An 18,771-nucleotide genomic window follows, 5' to 3' on the forward strand; every position below is an offset into this window, starting at 1 on the left:
CACAACTTTGCCTAAAACAATTTCTACTGAGCAGCCTGGATATCCTGAACTGACCCCAGCTTAGTTACACTCCTTGGTCTGGTTATCCATATGTCTTTGCTAAGGATGACATTCTAGGCAAATAGCAACTCAAATGTGAACTGACACACTGGTTGCCCTAAGTCAAGCAAAGCTATAAGTAGGGCTTAAGTCAAGAAGGGGTTAAAAAACTAAAGGACTGAAATGATAAAAACAGGAAATTAAAATACAGTGGACAATGCTATTAACATGGGCATGCATAGAGTACACTGGAGATCGAGAAAGGATCCTAAACCCAGACTGAGGTGATGCCGAAAGGGTGGGGAGGGTCACTGGGAGATATCTAAGCCAAGTCTTAACAACAAAAAAAAAAAGAGTGGGAAAAGAGAATAGTATGTATATCAATTGGGAGATGAATTCGGCTGGCTCCAGGTTTCTCAATCTTGGCACTACTGACATCTTAGGTTGAACAATTCTCTGATACTGTCTTGAATACTATAAGATGCTTGGCAGCATCCCTGGCTTCTACGCACTAGATGCCAGTAGCACCCTACCCTAGTTATGACAACTAAAACCAAACATTGCCAAATGTCCCCTCAGGGCAAAATTATCCCCAGGTGAAACCACTAGCTTCACTCAACAGTTTGGAGGATAGATAGGCTCTCTGAGGGTGGGAGTGCTGTAGGCTAATAAGCCAGTTAGGAGACTGCTGTGGTAACATGGATAGAAATGAGATGACTATGAGATTACAGAAGGAACAATTGAGATGAAGGCACAAAATGTATTGGTAAACAACTACATGTGGGTATTGAGGGAGATGAAAGGGCCTAACTGCTGGGTTTCCAACTAAGGTATATAACTCGTGCTATTCACCAAGCTGGCAAAGACATTAAAAGGAGGAACATATTTTGGGGCAAAGTGATGAGCTCAATCCTCATCATGAGGCTGAGGTGCTGCTGGGATGCCAAGTGGAGCTATGTAAAAGGAAGATGGATATAAAGAACTGAAAAGTGGCAAGATCTTGGCTAAATAAAGAAATTTAAATGTTTCAGCACATAAGTGATAGTAGAAGCCATGAATCTCATGGAAAGTACCCAAGAAGAAAACTGCAGGGATGGCAAAGATGTGACACATGTTGTTATCCCTTCCTTCCTACCTATAGAGATCCCAGTATTCGTACCCGCTGAACCCAGACACCACTTCAAAAATCCTTTCAAATCCAGTCCTTTCAGGGAGCTGCCAGTAATAGAGAAGTGTAAGTATAACCTATTTGTCAGCCCTGATGTAAGAAGGCCAAGAAACATCAACATTTAAGGAATAATTAACAACTGAACAAAGACAAACCAATGGAAAATAAGAGGGGAAAATCAAGAGGATGGAGTTATAAAAATCAATAGAAGGGGCTGGGCACGGTGGCTCATGCCTGTAATCCCAGCATTTTGAGAGGCCAAGGAGGGTGGATCACCTGAGGTCAGGAATTCAAGACCAGCCTGGCCAACATGGTGAAACCTCATCTCTACTAAAAATACAAAAATTAGCCAGGTATGGTGGTGCATACCTATAATCCTCCTGTAGCTACTCAGGAGGCTGAAGCAGAAGAATCGCTTGAATCCAGGAGGCAGAGGTTGCAGTGAGCTGAGATCACACCACTGCACTCCAGCCTGGGAGACAGCGAGACTCCATCTCAAAAAAAAAAAAAAAAAAATCAACAGAAGGAAAAGGAACAAAATTAACAAGTGCCCAATATATAACAGGCATTATTTGGTGCTGTACAAGCTATCTCATTTAATTCTTCAAATGGCTCAGTGGAATTACTAGTATTCTCTCCATTTTACAATTAAGGAAACAAACACGGAAAGGTCAGATAATTTTCCCACAATTGTAAAGGAAGTAAAGTTTAAGCCTAGGACTATCTGACTCCACCCATTACAGCACTGCTTTCCACAGACAGTAGAATGAATGTATCTAACTTCTTCCTCCAGCCAAGCATTATGGACCACAGATGCTCCTTTACACAACCTCTGAGTACTTGTTTGGGCTCAAGATATGAAAGGCCCAATTATTTTACATGCTACAACTAATATTAGCTGGCTTAATTCTGAACTTTTCCCTCTAAATAAACAAATATGTTCTATTCAGACACTGATTAAAACTATTTTGAATGGTTTAAAAAAAAAAAACTTACCAAAAAAAGGGGGTGGGGGAATAATAATCCTGATTTGTGACAGTTGCAGTTCATATTATTGAAAGTTCACATGCAAGGATTAGTCTATTACTTCATGGAACATAAAAACACAAAGTACAACAGGGTGAAATTTAGTTTAGGATGACCTAAATAGGTTTATAACTAATTTAACTAATAAAGGCACACCATGCTTACATACCTAAAGCTATCATGAAAGGAGGATACAGTAGGCAAAGATCCGTTCTGTAGGTATCATTCACTATCCTCCTATAGAAATGTAAATCATATTATTACTGAAAGCAGAACTACCTCATCTGGTTGTACATTTCCTCCAGAGAGGGCCAGATTTCTCATCTTTGCACACATTTATTTCCTTTTATATTACTGAAGCACAGCTATAAAAGTGAAAACATCAAGGCAAAAGGATGGATACATGAATGTGATAACAAATAAGCACGTATCAATGAATAAAATTACAGCTAAATATATTTTAAATTTCAAAATCTCATAAATTATAAACACATTTTTCTAATTTTTGAAAAATCAAATTAGAAAAACAGAAATTATACAGTAAATTTATATGTATGTTGCATACTACCAAAAAGTATTCTGATTACTTTAAAGATAGCTTCAGTCTTAATTTTTATGTTAACAGTCTGTGTTTTGTATAAAATTAAATTTTAATAGGTATATTTATGGAACAGATAATTTAGGATTGTTTTCATTTTGGCATTTACACCACTATAGTTATTAAAATTCAACAAGTGGTATTTTGCTCAACATAAAATATCTTGGGGCAATAGTTTAATGACTTTAAAAATACTGGACTTCATATTTAATTGTCAACCTTCCTATCTAATAACACGTTACACTATTAATAACTTCTGTTCTAATTACCATGCAAGGGGAAGCAACATGTCTTCTTGGCCCATGTCCTGCACATACTGGAGCAAAGGTCTATAAGGATGATACACTATCAAGCAACAATCCTAGAAACAGTTTAAAAAATGTGTATGTATAAAAAACAGATTTATTACAACACAAAAATGTTATCATTACCCAACTGATTTGTAATTGTGTATTTCAAAGTGAATTTCACTAACTCATGCTTGCTTCCCTTTTATTCTCTTAAGCAAGCAGTATGACAGCCCTAAACTCTACTATAATAGTGAAGGCAGTGCTCTCTCTGGAATATACCTTGATAAATCGGTTGGCAGTCAGTCAGCATCCATTCATTCCCTTAGAGACTCAAAGTGTCACATCTGCAACACACTGAAACCTCTTATTAGCCTATAAATCCATAATTCCCAACTGGAGGAGCAGAATTCTGCCAAAGACATAATCTATCTTTAAATAACACTGCACGCACACACAAATTGTGCACATAATTTACGGTGGTTTAATGTCCTGATTTGTCTGTTTGTAATCCTTTCGTTATAGTTACTTACTATAGAACAGAAAAATTTTCTCATCCCTAAGTAGGATATACAAATTATTTTACAGGCATCAGAGAGACTCTAGATGCTAATATAAATAGGCTACCATGATTTCACCATCACATATCAGGTGGATGGTTTTAAAATGTACCTCCCTAAAATAATTTCTTTAAATAATTTCCAATTTCATTAAATTTTAAAAATGTTTTAATCTATTAATCACAGAAGATTTACTTACCATTAGTTCTAAAAGATAGAATTCACATTCTAATATCTGTTGAAAACAAAGATTATCAATGAAATGTTAATATGAAACCAAATTAGATAAGTCCATCCACTTAATCTAACATAAATTACAGACATTATAGTAATTATTAAAAATGTTTACTAAAAAGTTTTTAAAATCCAGACAATAAACATAGTTTATATTAAAATAAATATCTGCAATAAAAAATTACTATATTATACATGCAATTATGATTATAAAGATTTTAATCCTTGTAAGGAAAAGTCAGCTTCTCACAATCATTCTTATTACTCACTTTTATTTAAAATATCCTGTAAAACCATCAGATTTTCCAGTATACTTTCTAATACAATTATTTCTACTTAATTAAAAAAATGTAACTTAAAGAGAATAAACAAATCCCTTGCAAGGTGGAAAAAGGACATACCTATTAAAATGTCAATAAAAACTCACCTTATATTTCATATTGTTCCATTAGTTTTTAATCCCAGCTGAATAGTAGTATCACCTGGGAGCTTTTACACAGTACCAATGTTGGGAGCCCCAAGCCTGAAAATTCTGATTTTGTTGTTCTGGAAAGGATCCAACATCAGTATTATTTACAAGTTCCCAAGGTGATTTAATGAGCAGCCAGGGTTGATAATCACTACTATGAAGTATTTTTTTAAATGGTAAAAGTTATTTAGCTTTAATTTAGAATAATGTCTGTATTTATGTAATATTTGAAACTGCCATTTCTAGGAAACTACTAAATTTAGTCTAATATAGTATAGAGCTAGTTTATATATAGCTTTGATAAGTGTTCTATTTTATACCATATACTTACATGATTCATCCTATAAGGAAATTCCTTTGGAAAGGCATATGAAAATCTAGTTTTTACTGCAGAAAAAAAAACAAAAAACAATTTAAACTGAGAAAATGGGAAATGAATTAACTCAAAATTCCTTTAACAGAGCAGAATATTAGAGGGTAGAACAAAATTATTTTCAGTAGGAATTCTTGGCAATACTTAGGGACGCAGATTTTTATTTATTTTCAGGGAAGGGGAAAGACTAGGTGGCAGGACACCCTACACAGCTTCAATTTTATATTTACTACCTTGAGAAAGGGTTCTGATGTTTAAAAAAGAAAAAGATCAGGAAAAAAAAATCACTGGCTTTTATATTTCTAAAACCTTTTTAGCTATAGAATGGTATTCTTCTGTTTTCCAGTGATTGCGCTTAGAAGGAACACGGGGGTTACATATGTGTTTACAATATATATAGTTGGTAAAACATATACATATAAAATATTGGGAGGATAGTATACCAAAAAAATGTTAACAGTGGTTATCTGTGAGATTTAAGAACTTTTTACCAATCTGCACTTTCTAAACTTTTTACAATGACCAGGTATTTATCAAAATATATATTTTAATAAAAGCATTAATATATGTGCAAAGGTCTCTAGAGTTTTAAACTCTAGAGTAACACATAAAGTTACTCAAAGTAGTAGTAGTAACACATAAAGTAGTACTCTATTATCTATTACTTTATTGGTTAGTCACTAAAGTACAAATGAAAAAACAATGTTAACCATCAATCCCCCATCTCTTTAAAATGGTGTGAGCATATACATATAAGTACTATTTGAGAAATTGTATTCAAGCCATTATGACACATTTAATTCAACCAAGTATTTACTGACAGGTCCTAAAAAATGTTTGGTGTCAGCTTCCATTTGCACAAAGCCCAAGTGATCTCACTGAAATTAAAAGAAATTCCATTTCTAGCCAGGCACGGTGGCTCATGCCTGTAATCCCAGCACTTTGGGAGGCCAAGGCAGGTGGATCACCTAAGGTCAGGAGTTCCAGACCAGCCTGGCCAACATGGTGAAACCCCATCTCTACTAAAAATACAAAAATTAGCCAAGTGTAGTGGCCTGCGCCTGTAGTCCCGGCTACTCGGGAGGCCGAGGCAGGAGAATCCCTTGAACCTGGGAGGTAGAGGGTACAGTGAGCTGAGAACACACCACTGCACTTCAGCCTGGGTGACAGAGTGAGACTCCATCTCAAAAAAAAAAGAAAAGAAATTCCATTCCTTCTATGCAGTATATTTTCAAAAAGATTTGTTTTGCAAATTAAGTGCCCTACAGCTAATTTAGATGCGTAATATCTGCCAGGATTTGAAACCTAGAAAAATTTAAACTTGACATTAGTAAATTTATAATCTTTCCTTTCTTCTCTCCTTTATTTAAATTAAGACGTACCTATTAAGGTTTCTGAGTTTTACAAATCCTTGTGATGTAAAGTATACCAGCAAAACAGGTTCTTATATAATGGTAGACAATCAACAAAGTAAAATTACCTCTGTATATAAAACAAATCTACATCCCCATCCCCTGGACCTGGACACTAACACCTCTATTGAGAATATATTTACCTGATACTGTCACAACATATCTGTTACTCCACGCTAAAACTGCTCTGCATTTTTTTCTATCTTTTAATCCTTTTCTTCCAACTTGGAGAAAAATGCCTCCCTCCTCTCTATTGTTTGTCTTACCACTTATACATTTGTTATCATCTATTCAATTGATAACTCCTACTATTTTTTTTCATCTTTAACCTTTCCTCCTTCAGTAAATCTTCCATCACATACTGATATGCTCAAACTTCCCTTGAAAAAAGCAAAACAAACTCTACCTCATTACATTCCTCTGCCTTTTATTTTTGTGGACTCAAAAACTGAGATCATGCACAGTTCTCTTATACCCACCGTTATAGACTTGCCAGCCTCCAGAACTGTGAGAAATAAATGTCTGTTGTGAAAGCCACCCAGTCTATGGTACTTTCTCATATTAGCCCAAGTGGACTAAGACATGCCTTCACCCAGCTTCCCCTACTACTAACATCTTACGTTAGTATGGTGCATTTGATACAATTACCGACCCAATATTGAAATGTTATTATTAACTAAACTCTGTACTTTGTTCAGATCTCCTTAGTTTGTACCAATGTCCTTTTTCTATCCTAGGGTCTCATCTAGGATACCACATTACATTTATTTGTCACGTTTCCTCAGACTGTTTGGCTGTGACTGTTTTCTAGCCTTTCCTTGTTTTTGATGACTTTGACAGTTTTTAGGAGTACCAGTCAAGTATTTTGTCGAATGCTCCTCTACTGGAATTTGTCTGATGTTTTTCTCATTAGACTAGAGAACATGGGTTTTTGACAGGAAGACCACAGAGATAAAGTACCATCTTCATCATATCACATCAAGGATACATGGTATTAATGTGATTTATCACTGTTGCTATTGACCTTGATCACCTGGCTAAGGCAGTATTTGTCAGGTTTCCCCACTGTAAAGTTACTTTTCTCCTCCCTTTCCATATGTACACACTAGCAGGAAGTTAACATGTATAGCCAACACCTTACGAGTGGGAGTTATGCTCCCTCTACTTGAGGGCAGGGTAGCTACATATATTATTTGGAATTCTTCAGCATGGAAGACATGTCTTTTCTCCTTCATTTATTTATATCAGTATGGACTCATGGATATTTAGTTTATACTTTAAGTTATTACCCAATGCTATTTTTAAAATTTTGATGGTCAAATTATTTCAGTTTTGGTCAGTGGGAGCTCTCTTAGTTGTCTCCTATATCCTTCTGACATATCCTCATCAATGTAGGTTTTTGTTTTTCTTGTTTGTTTTGAATACTTCTTTATTACTGGCATTATGAGATGGTCCAGGTCCATCTTGTGTATTTCTTGCCCCAGTCCTAGAATCAGCCATTTCTCCAAGGAGCCCTGGTACCTTTTATTGGAGAATTTTATTAGAAACCAAGACATGGGTACTAGGTGAGCTCACCGCTACTGGGATGTCATTGCTTATAGACTCTTTCAGCTGAGAAAGCCAAGAAATACACACATTAACCCATTTATATACACATATCTATAAGTATTTCTATATGTAACCATCCATATTGTATTAAGGTACAGGAGTTCATGCTGTTTCCAGCCCTTTGTTTATCTGTAAATTCCCACTCCAACAATGAGAAACCCGGCTCTCAAACATTTGCTATTGATTTACGTAATTGTTTAATTCCCATATACATGTATAACATTATCAGAATTGTTAACTTGTACACCCATGGGTAACAACTTTATCAACTAGAGTACAGTGCTTATGTGTAGTTCCTTTTGCCTTTACTCTTACACTCTAATCATTTCCAAAGCTACTTATGTCAACACCTTTCCCCCAATTCCTTTCACTGAGGTCGTTTCATATATTTGTAATACAGTTAAGACTATTCCTTTCTCAGCACCTACTCACTTCTTAATTTCTTGCAATCTGGCTTCTACCTCTACCCCCACATTGTTAATAACACTATGCTCTCTCTCAAAGATCTGTTTTCTTCTTTGGTTCACAACTTTTTTTATGCAGCATAAGACATTGTGCAACTCTTTTATTTTTATTTTATTTTTAGAGACAGAGTCTTACTCCGTTGCCCAGGCTGGAGTGCAGTGGCATAATCATAGCTTACTGCAACCTTGAACTCCTGGGCTCAGGCAACCCTCCCACTTCAGCCTAGTTGAGTAGACAGGACTACAGATGAGTAGCTAGGACCACAGGTGTGTACCACCATGCCCAGTTAGTTTTTCTTTAATTTTTTGCAGAGTTGGAATCTTGCTATGTTGTCCAGGCTGGTCTTGAACTCCTGTTCTAAAGCAATCCTCCTGCTCCAGCCTCCCAAAGTGTTCAGATTATAGGCAGGAACCACCATGCCTGGCCTGTGCAACTCTTAAATGTTATCAAATTCCAAATTTCTACTGCTGGCCTCACATTTTTAAGAGGATGTTCTACTGACATATTTATGGTTAGAATGTCAAAGATTAAATTTAATTCTTTTAAGAACTCACTTATTCTCTTTTTCGGTACCATCTACAGCTCCCCAATCCCCAGGCAAAAAACCTCAAAATACATTTCTGACTCTTCTTAAATCCCTTCCTTTTACAAGTCCTGCTCACTCTATTGCTCAAATCTGGCTCGTTTGTTCTTCTTGTTGGCTGCCAATATTAGTTTAAGCCTTCATTAGTGTTCACTGGGATGATTTCAGCAACTTAAAAATTATTTTTTCCACTTTAAACTTGTTAGGTTTTATTTCTCACAGCACCCTGTGGTAAGTGACAGCACTCAATACAGTTTGCAGTTTCACTGTATTTCAGAAGGTTTTTGTTTTTAAATTGTGTTAAGATACACAAAACTTTTGCAAAACTGAAACTCTGTACTCATTAAACAATCACTCCCTATACCACCCTTCCTCCAGCCCTATCATTCTACTTTCTATCTCTATTAATTTGACTACTCTTAAGTATTCCACATAAGTGTAATCACACAATATGTCTTTTTGTTACTGGCTTATTTAACTTACCATAATGTCTGCAAGGTTCATCCATGTTGTGGGATGTAAATAACTTTAAAATTTGTCTAACTCTACCTGCCCTCTCCTCCAATTCATCTTACATAATTCTGTCAGATTTACCTTCCTAATGTACAATGCCAGCATTACTCGCATGTGTAAAAATAAATAAAACTGGCCAGGCACAGTGGCTCACGCCTGTAATCTCAGCACTTTGGGAGGCCTGAGGTGAGGAGTTTAAGACCAGCCTGGCCAAAATGGTGAAACCCCATCTCTACTAAAAATACAAAAATTAGCCCGGCGTGGTGGCACACACCTGTAATCCCAGCTACTAGGGAAGATAAGGCAGGAGAATCGCTTGAACGTGGGAGGCAGAGGTTGCAGTGAGCCAAGATCGTGCCACTGCACTCCAGACTGAGTGGCTGAGCGAGACTCTGTCTCAAATAACTAACTAACTAACTTTCATTACTGTCAATAGAACAAAGTGCAGATTCCTTCATTTAGCATTGAAGGCCTTCTATTAGCTGATATTAGTCAGGTAAGGATTTTTCCCCACTATTTCCTTACTCAACATACAGTTAATCTAACTCATGAGCTTTCCGTATTTGACTAAACTATTCAATATTCTTAGACTGTCTATCTCCTGCATTCCCCCAGTTCAACTTTCTGCACCAAATTCTACTTAATCCTTTCTGGATTCATGAAGCAACCTTTTCCCACCCAAAACATTCACAGCATTCTCTGTAATTCTCTTATACTATTTATTTCCTTCTGTATTAATATTTTTATGTGTCTGTCTTATTTTTTTTGTCCTTAAATTCCTTGTATTTTATCTTGGTACCAATGCCACTGCACTGGTACAGTGGTTTCCAGTGATAATGATGTTGTTGTCATTGAAGATGATGATGATAGCCCCTAAAGTTTACTGAGTATTGTGGACCAATATATGTCCCCCTCCAAAATTCATACGTTGAAGCCCTAACTCCTAGTACCTCAGAATTTGACTGTATTTGGAGAGAGGGCCTTTAAAGGGATAAGATTAAATGAGAACAGGCTGGACGCAGTGGTTCACACCTGTAATCCCAGCACTTTGGGAGGCTGAGGCTAGTGGATCACGACGTCAGGAGCTTGAGACTAGTCTGGCCAACATGGTGAAACCCGTCTCTACTAAAAAATACAAAAAATGAGCTGGGCATGGTGGCACATGCCTGTAGTCCCAGCTACTCAGGAGGCTGAGGCAGGAGAGTTACTTGAACCCGGGAGGCGGAAGTTGAAGTGAGCCAAGATGGCACCAGTGTACTCCAGCCTGGGCAACAGAGCGAGGCTCTGTCTCAAAAAGAAAAGAAAAAAAAAGATTAAATGAGGACATAAGAGTGGGGCCTAATTCTGTGAGACTATTGTCCTCACATGAAGAAGATGGCAAACCAGGAGTGTGTGTGCTCTGAGAAAGATCCATGTGAGAATAACCAGACACCTTGATCTTGGATTTCCACGCTCTAAAACTATGAGAAAATACACTTCTGTTGTTTAAGCCACCTATTCTGTGGCATTTTGTTACAGCAGCCTCAGCAAAGTAACATACTAGGCAAGGCACTGTTCTAAAAGCTTTATAAATATTAACTCATTTGGTCCTCATAACAACCCAACAACACAGGAACGGGTTTGCACATAGATACTAATATCCACCCATAAGAATGACATAATAGTCATTAGAAAACAATATAATAAAACTAGAAAACATAATTTTTTGTTTACTCTTATAAGATAAAAAGCCACTGAGTTGATGTTTTTGGATTGATTATTACTATCCATTTTAACATTACAAGTATTATCTTTATAACTTTTTTTTAAAAAAACCTTTTTTAGTTCGATTTTTTGCCAAATACACTAGACATAAAGGTATCCTCAGGAAATTTAATAAAGCCAACCAATCTCTCATATGTCTCATAAACTAAAAAAAAAAAAAAAAAAAAAAAATTCTGTGTAATCTGGAGCTTTCTTTAGAATTACATCCTTAAAGCAGATATACTTTTTGCACTTACATACAGAAGTAGCAGCAGCAATCAATCTTGTATTTGAAACTACTCCAAATTCCTAAAGAAAGAAAAGCAGGTACATGTTAACCCAATGAATCTAAGGGTATCTGAACTCTATTCAAAACAGGATTTCCTTGCTCCCCTGTTTACATTCTGTTCACCTTCTACCCACTTGAGGCGTGAAGTACTTAAACCCCTAAATGTACAGGTTGATTACTGCTTATCTGACATGCTTAGGATCAGAAATTTTTCTGATTTAGGAATATTTTGCATTACACTGGTTGAGCATCCCTAATCTAAAAATCTGAAATCCAAAATGTTCCAATGAGCATTCCTTTGAATGTCCTGTTGGCGCTCAAAAAGTTTTAAATTTTGGAGCATTTAGGATTTTCAGATTAGGGATAGTCTGCCTGTATTACCTTTCCCCCAAATTGCTACAACTTAAAACAAATTTTAAAATAATTTTGTAATTTAATAACAATAAAAAGTACCAAATTAGAAACCAAATCTTAAGGTCACAGTGTCAGTTTTAGGACTTAAATTAGTTTCCAAGAAGATTATTTACATTCTATACTTAATTGCAAGAATACTAAGTATGTTTCCTATTCAATTCAACCTGTACTAACAGATACTTCATGCCATTTTATGATAAAACAGTCGCATCTGTGAATAAGATAAACCTTAATTAATAGACTTCCGAAGTCAGTTCCCGTTTCCTCTTTCAAATGAATAACCCCCATTGTGAAAATACTAAAACTTACTATGATCCACCTTATATACACTATTTCATCTATTGCCTAAGATTCCTAAAGCCTTCACTTCATTTTAAAATAAAAAAATCAAGAGTTGGTTTCTTATCCAACAAAAGGAGCTAAACTAAAAATCTATTTAAATACCTTCAGCCTACATCCTTATCCTGTGTAGGGGAAATGTATGTGTAGTAACATATTTGTTTTACATTTAAACCTCCAACTATAGTAACTGAAAAGAAAAAGTAAAAGCCTGAAACATGTTCTTAAATGAGATTTCTATACAATTTCCATAAAACTAGAGAAAATACAGAAAGATTTGGTCACAGAGATAAATAATAATAATAATAATAATAATAATGCTACCACCAAATCTGAAAGACTACATTCTCTTTCTCAGGAATAATTTTTTTTTTTTTTTCCAGATGGAATCTTGCTCTGTTGCCCAGGCTGGAGTACAGTGGCACAGTCTGGCTCACTGCAACCTCCACCTCCTGGGTTCAAGTGATTCTCGTGCTTCAGCCTCCCTAGTAGCTGGGATTACAGGCATCTGCCACCACATCCGGCTAATTTTTGTATTTTTAGTAGAGACGGGGTTTTGCCATGTTGGTTAGGCTGGTCTCAAACTCCTGACCTCAGGTGATCCGCCCGCCTCAGCCTCCCAAAGTGCTGGGATTACAGGTGTGAGCCACTACACCCAGCCTAGGAATAATTCTTTATCCAAAACTCAAAGGGAAAACTTTCATTTGGTAAATCACATCACAGAGTTCTACTCAGTAAATCAAATAACAATATTTAACAAATAAGATAGATTAAAATCCTCAAATTAATCTACAAGATTAAATGTTTATAAAGATTTTTTGTCTTGGTCCCCATACTGCCTGTGCTTAAGAGACTTAAAATTAAATTATTACCTAGTAATATTTAAATAAAATCAAATATTATATAGTATTAGAATTATTAGAATCTGAAAACTCAATCCATAAGGACCTTTAATAGACACTTTCTTTTCCATTAAAGAACTTAACAAAAACAAAGCTGATTCTGCCTTCTTAAACTACCACTCACAATTAGAAAACATAAACTTCTAGAAAGCTTGTCTTAATATTATTTCTAACAGAGTCAATTGTCATTATTTAGGTAATAGTTGGGAAAGACGTCATGGATATTCTTAAATCATGGCTAAAACAAAACTAAATCAAAGTAGGTACCAAAAGGAATATAAACTTACTAGGTAAAAATCACATTCAGTATTCAAGAATACAATTCTAAGAATACAACTCTAAGACATTATCCAAAAATAGAAACATAATGCAAAGATTTCACACCACCAAAGACTACATTAATTATTTATGAAAAACAGCCAATATCTGCTATTATTTTCTGGACTTTAGCTAAGCTTTTTCGAAAATACTACAAAAGTAAAAAAATTGAACAGAAATTCAGTCTCTGCTGCAAGTTCCTATCTATCTTCTCTCCCTCACCTAATTTCTCTACGCTCATAACCTCAACTTTTACTTGTTAGACTCTATATAGCTATAGCTTCCCCTAATCCTTGCCTTCCTTCTGGCTTGGTAGGCAGCCAATCATCAGGATGATGGGAGGGAAGACAGGAGAAGATAAGCATATGGGTGAGAAGCATAAGGGACATTCTCAGGTTATGGTAGGCAAGCTGTGGTACTTACTGAATACTACTCATACTACTCAGTGCCAAACAATAAATGTCTCAAAGGCAGCAGAGGAAAGTAGTTAAGAACACAGGATTGCTAAAGAGACTCCCATGGTTCAAACATGGGCTCTGACACTTACTAGCTGTATAATCTTAAGCAAGTTCTTCATCTCTCTCTGTCTCAGTTTCCTCATTTATAAAATGGGACTACTACTAGTATGCATTCCAGTTTGTTAGGAAGATTAAGTCAGTTGGTACACAGTAAGTGCTATATGTGTCTGTTAAGTGAATATATAAGGATATGTATATATTTCTTTGATTTTGTACAATTTTAGTATTTTGCATACATTACCATTTATTAATTTGACACAGGCAATGTGAAAATTGGGGCAGATTAACCAACATACATTGACTATACTTTGATGAAGAACAGAAAATTGTTTTATACCTCTACTTTGGATGCCAAAAACACACATGTAGGAGCCATTAATACAGGATCTATACTTTTCAGAGAATACCTAAAATATGATAAAACAAAGTTAAATATCATTCATATAGAAAACACACTGGGAAAAAATCAAGATAACTCTATGGCAGACACATGATTCATTTACACTGTGCTAAGGTTCATCAACATTAGATAAGAGTTCAAATAAATAAAATAAAATAAAATAAAAATAATCCTACCTGGCATAGAATCTCTTGAAATATACCGTAGCAGTGGCAATAACTTGTTGTCTTAATTTAAGATGTTCACCTAATGCTTGGATAACTAAAAGGTAAATAATGAAATTTTAAATGTATCTTCTGGTATCATTATAATATTAACATTGAACAGTAACTTCCAATTGATTAAATCATAATTATGTTCATTTTTAACAAAGGGAAAAACCTACACATGCTCTATGTGAGTCACAGTGGTCTAACACTAGGATTTGCAAATGTGTTAAGAAAATATATAGGTATGCATAAACAACAACAAAACAATAACAAAACAGAAATTGCCCCACAGCAAAAAATTATTCATCCATTAAGGAAGTTGAATAAGTATTTCCCCTCTATCTTCTAAATATTTTAAATGCTTTTCATATTATCTTTAAAATAAATATAAAAAGAAAATATTAGACACCTATGAAACTTGTTAATACTACCACTTTTTTGTTGTTTTGAGACAGAGTCTCATTCTGTCGCCCAGGCTGGAATGCAGTAGTGCGATCTGGGCTCACTACAATCTCCACCTCCCAGGTTCAAGTGATTCTTGTGTACCACGTCCAGCTAATTTTTGTATTTTTAGTAGAGAGGGGATTTCACCATGTTGGCCAGGCTCATCTAACTCCTGGCCTCAAGTGATCCACCCACCTCTGCCTCCCAAAGTGCTAAGATTACCACACTTAGCTTTATACGGCTCACCAAAAAAAAAAAAAAAAAAAAATTCATAATGAATCCTCAAAAAAAAAAAAAAAAAAAAAAACCAGAGAGATAAGTTTACAAAATAGTGAACTGAAAGTTAAAAAAATTATGTGACAAACCTACTACATGTCAGAGTAAAGATATATCCCTAATCTTCTTCCCTTCAAAGCAAAGTTCTAACAGACATGACCACTACAGGATGCCAATCCAAAGAATCATTTATCCTCAAAGTACTTTGCTTTAGCCAACCGTGAACTGGGTCTAATAATTATTACAAAGCCTTAGGGAGATTAGGTAACACTTCTAAATTGTCTTAAGTGCCTGTAATATGTAAAATTCACACAAAAAACTTTATTTGGATCACTAAAAAGAAACAGAAATGAATACGTTGTAAAAAGAACACCTGTATAAATAAAAATGTTAGGTATGCACTAAAACAGTTTACAAATTACCACACAAAAACATTTTAATTCAGAGGTAACCAACTATACAATCTCAAACAATTTTTTAAAAAGTTTACCATTTGTAAAAAATATTTGTAACTTCCAATATTCTTCCTCTGAGAGAAACTTTAAATCCTTTTGGCGCTCCTTCAACAGATCTTGTTTATCCAAAATCCATTGCAAACTAGAAAAGACATGTTACAGAAAATCAACAAGCAAGGTCAGGGAAAACACTCTAAGATTGAACACATTGTTCATATTCTGAGAAGTACAAAGAGCAAAACGTAACCTTAAAGACAATTATTTCTCACATTTCTTGAAATGTGACTAATAATTATCTCACTAATAAATGTAAATATGTCCTGAAAAAAATTCTGCTCTAATCTTTTCCTTCTTCCTCCTTAGTCTGTTACCAGCTTGTATTTCACTGATTCTGACTCTGATATCAAGATATGTCTTACAATCTGTGATGCCTTCGTGTTATAATTGGCAGCATGTTTATTCTTTCTTAGTGATATAAGATAACGGTGGAATTATTTGGCACCAATTGATGGTGGCTTAGATTTGAGGAAGTATATAGTTTTTCAGCTGTTCATGGGTAACTATGGCATTTAATTTCCTTACTTCACAAATCTAATTATATTAAAAACTGCCTCAGAATGTGTTACACTGATAGCCTCCTCCTCTTGCCTAGTCAAGTGTGCTATTTTTAACCAGAGATATGAAATTGACATGACTCAAAGAAAAAACGATCTTGAAGCTGTGTTTGTCATTCAATATGTATTCCAAGTCTTATGTCAATTAACTTGTTGTTCAGCAGTCTTTCATACAGCTTTATGGATGGATCATTATTTAGCCAATCTCTACTGATGGAAATATAGGTTATCATTTTTCACCCATATTTTCTAATACCCTTAAGGGCTTTTTTCCTTCAATTTATGATCCATCTGGAATTTATTTTGGTACAAAGTAGGGATCCAGCTAAAATTTTGTCAAATGCTTATCCAAATGCGCTGAGGTATTTCCTGATTTATAATTCTATCATTATACTTGGATCTTCTTTGTAATTTCCTATTTTTTCTTGTTCATATGCTGTGCTATTTTAAAACACAGAAAATTAAGTAATTAATAGCTGGTATAAAAAAATACTGCCTTGCTACTATTTCCTGAATGATATGCTTCTTAATGAATATCTTTGTAATTCTCCTTGCATATTTGATTAATAATATATTTGAAATAACTTCCCAGAAGTAGGATTAGTGTTGCTGGTAATTTATTGATACACATTGTCAGTTTACCCTCCAAAAACATCATACCAATTTCCATTTGTATTAACAGTTCATGAGTGAATTGTACAATATTTAATCCTGGCCGGGCATGGTGGCTCATAATTCCAGCACTCTGGGATTCCAGCACTCTGGGAGGCCGAGGTGGGCCGATCACCTGAGGTCAGGAGTTTGAGACCAGCCTGACCGATATGGTGAAACTCTGTCTCTACTAACATTACAAAAATTAGCTGGACGTGGTGGCGTGTGCCTGTAGTCCCAGCTACTTGGGAGGCTGAGACAGGAGAATTGCTTGAACCCGGGAGGTGGAAGCTACAGTGAGTTGAGATCATACCACTGCACTCCAGCCTGGTGGACAGAGACTCTGTCTCAAAAAAAAAAAAAAAAAAAAAAAAAAAAAAAAAAATTAATCCTATGGGTTAATGCCACTTTTAAATATTTTGCAACTTAAAGGCAAAGTAGTACGTCACTGTTTCTTTTCCCTGTAGTTTACTTTTGAGGTTAAACATCTTTCTATGTCTTTATTGGTCATATACAGTTCTTCTTTTGTACAATGTTAATTCTAATATGACCATTTTTCTAATGGTATTACCGATTTTTTTAATGATTAAGAGATTCTTCTCATCTAAAATTTGTACAGTATGAATAATAAATCACTTGTTTGACAAATAAGTGCAAAATTTCTCCCAAGTTTAAATATCTCTCAGTATTTAATTATTTGTAATACAGAAATCTGAATCACTTACTTAAATCTATCTTTTACTTTCATGTTTGTCAGGCATAGCAAGGTCTTTCCTGATTCAAAATGATAAACAATTCACCCATATTTTCTAATACCCTTAAGGGCTTTTTTCCTTCAATTTATGATCCATCTGGAATTTATTTTGGTACAAAGTATAAAGTTGGGATCCAGCTAAATATTTTGTCAAATGCTTATCCAAATGCGCTAAGTTATCTTCTGATTTATAATTCTATCACTATACTTGGATCTTCTTTATAATTTCCTATTTTTTTTCTTGTTCATATGCTGTGCTATTTTAAAACACAGAAAATTAAGTAATGAATATCTGGTATGAAAAATACTTCCTTGCTACTATTCTCCTGAAAATTTCTGACATTTTATCACAATTATTATTCTAAGACCCAAACTTAAGAAGCATTATGTCAAGTCCTAAAAAAGAATATCCATTCAAATTTTGTGATTGCATTACATTTAAAGATCAATATAGGGAGAAATGACATCTTACCAAGAATTCAAACTTTATTAAAATCTGTATGTGCCACTATGGACTTTTAAAGTTTTCTTCCTACAGGTTCTGTATATTTCTTTATATTTTTCCCTCTGTATTTTATATTTTCTGTTGCTAATGTAAATTATACTTCCCTATCCATTTTTAAAAAGCTTTTATTTTTGTATTTTATAACTGGTCACCTTATTAAACCTTTATTATTTCTAATAACTTCTCAATTAACTGAGTTTTCTCATTAATTTTATTTCCACGTATTGATAATTTTGTCATTGTTTTGTCATTCTTTCTATATCTCCTTTGTATCAATTGTATTCACTAGTATACTGGTAAAATCTTAAATAGGCACCCTAATTATCCCAATGTTTTACCACTGCTGATGCTTTGATATGTTTTTCATGTTAAGGAAGCATCCTGTTTCTGTTTTAGTAAGAGCTTTAGTCAAGGATAAATGTTGAATTGCATTAGTTTTTTAATACCTTTACTGCTTCATTGACTATATTTCTATAATAAAATCCACTGTCACGTTTTATACTTTCAATGTAATGTTAGACTGTATTTGGTAATAATTCATTTACAATGTTTGCATCAGTATTCAAAAGTGAGACTGTTTTTAGTGTTCCCTTTACTAGATTTTT

At 34.8% G+C, this 18,771-nt stretch overlaps 2 protein-coding genes across 3 annotated transcripts in view; one reads left to right on the plus strand and one right to left on the minus strand.

Annotated features, from left to right (window-relative positions):
- The window catches only part of TSTD3 (thiosulfate sulfurtransferase like domain containing 3), a 56,494-nt gene that overhangs the window by 25,700 nt on the left and 12,023 nt on the right, over positions 1-18,771 (plus strand). The window lies entirely within an intron of this gene.
- The window catches only part of CCNC (cyclin C), a 165,886-nt gene that overhangs the window by 4,750 nt on the left and 142,365 nt on the right, over positions 1-18,771 (minus strand). For both annotated transcript variants that reach the window (XM_050786601.1, XM_050786600.1), the window contains 8 exons: positions 15,678-15,784; positions 14,435-14,519; positions 14,196-14,265; positions 11,336-11,387; positions 4,713-4,768; positions 3,878-3,913; positions 3,101-3,192; positions 2,403-2,470 (listed from right to left, as the gene is read on the minus strand). In XM_050786601.1, the coding sequence (XP_050642558.1) occupies positions 2,403-2,470; positions 3,101-3,192; positions 3,878-3,913; positions 4,713-4,768; positions 11,336-11,387; positions 14,196-14,265; positions 14,435-14,519; positions 15,678-15,784 (566 nt within the window). The remainder of the gene's footprint in view (positions 1-2,402; positions 2,471-3,100; positions 3,193-3,877; positions 3,914-4,712; positions 4,769-11,335; positions 11,388-14,195; positions 14,266-14,434; positions 14,520-15,677; positions 15,785-18,771) is intronic.

The sequence above is a fragment of the Macaca thibetana genome, chromosome 4 (genome assembly GCF_024542745.1).
Source record: "Macaca thibetana thibetana isolate TM-01 chromosome 4, ASM2454274v1, whole genome shotgun sequence".
Taxonomy (NCBI): Eukaryota; Metazoa; Chordata; class Mammalia; order Primates; family Cercopithecidae; genus Macaca; species Macaca thibetana.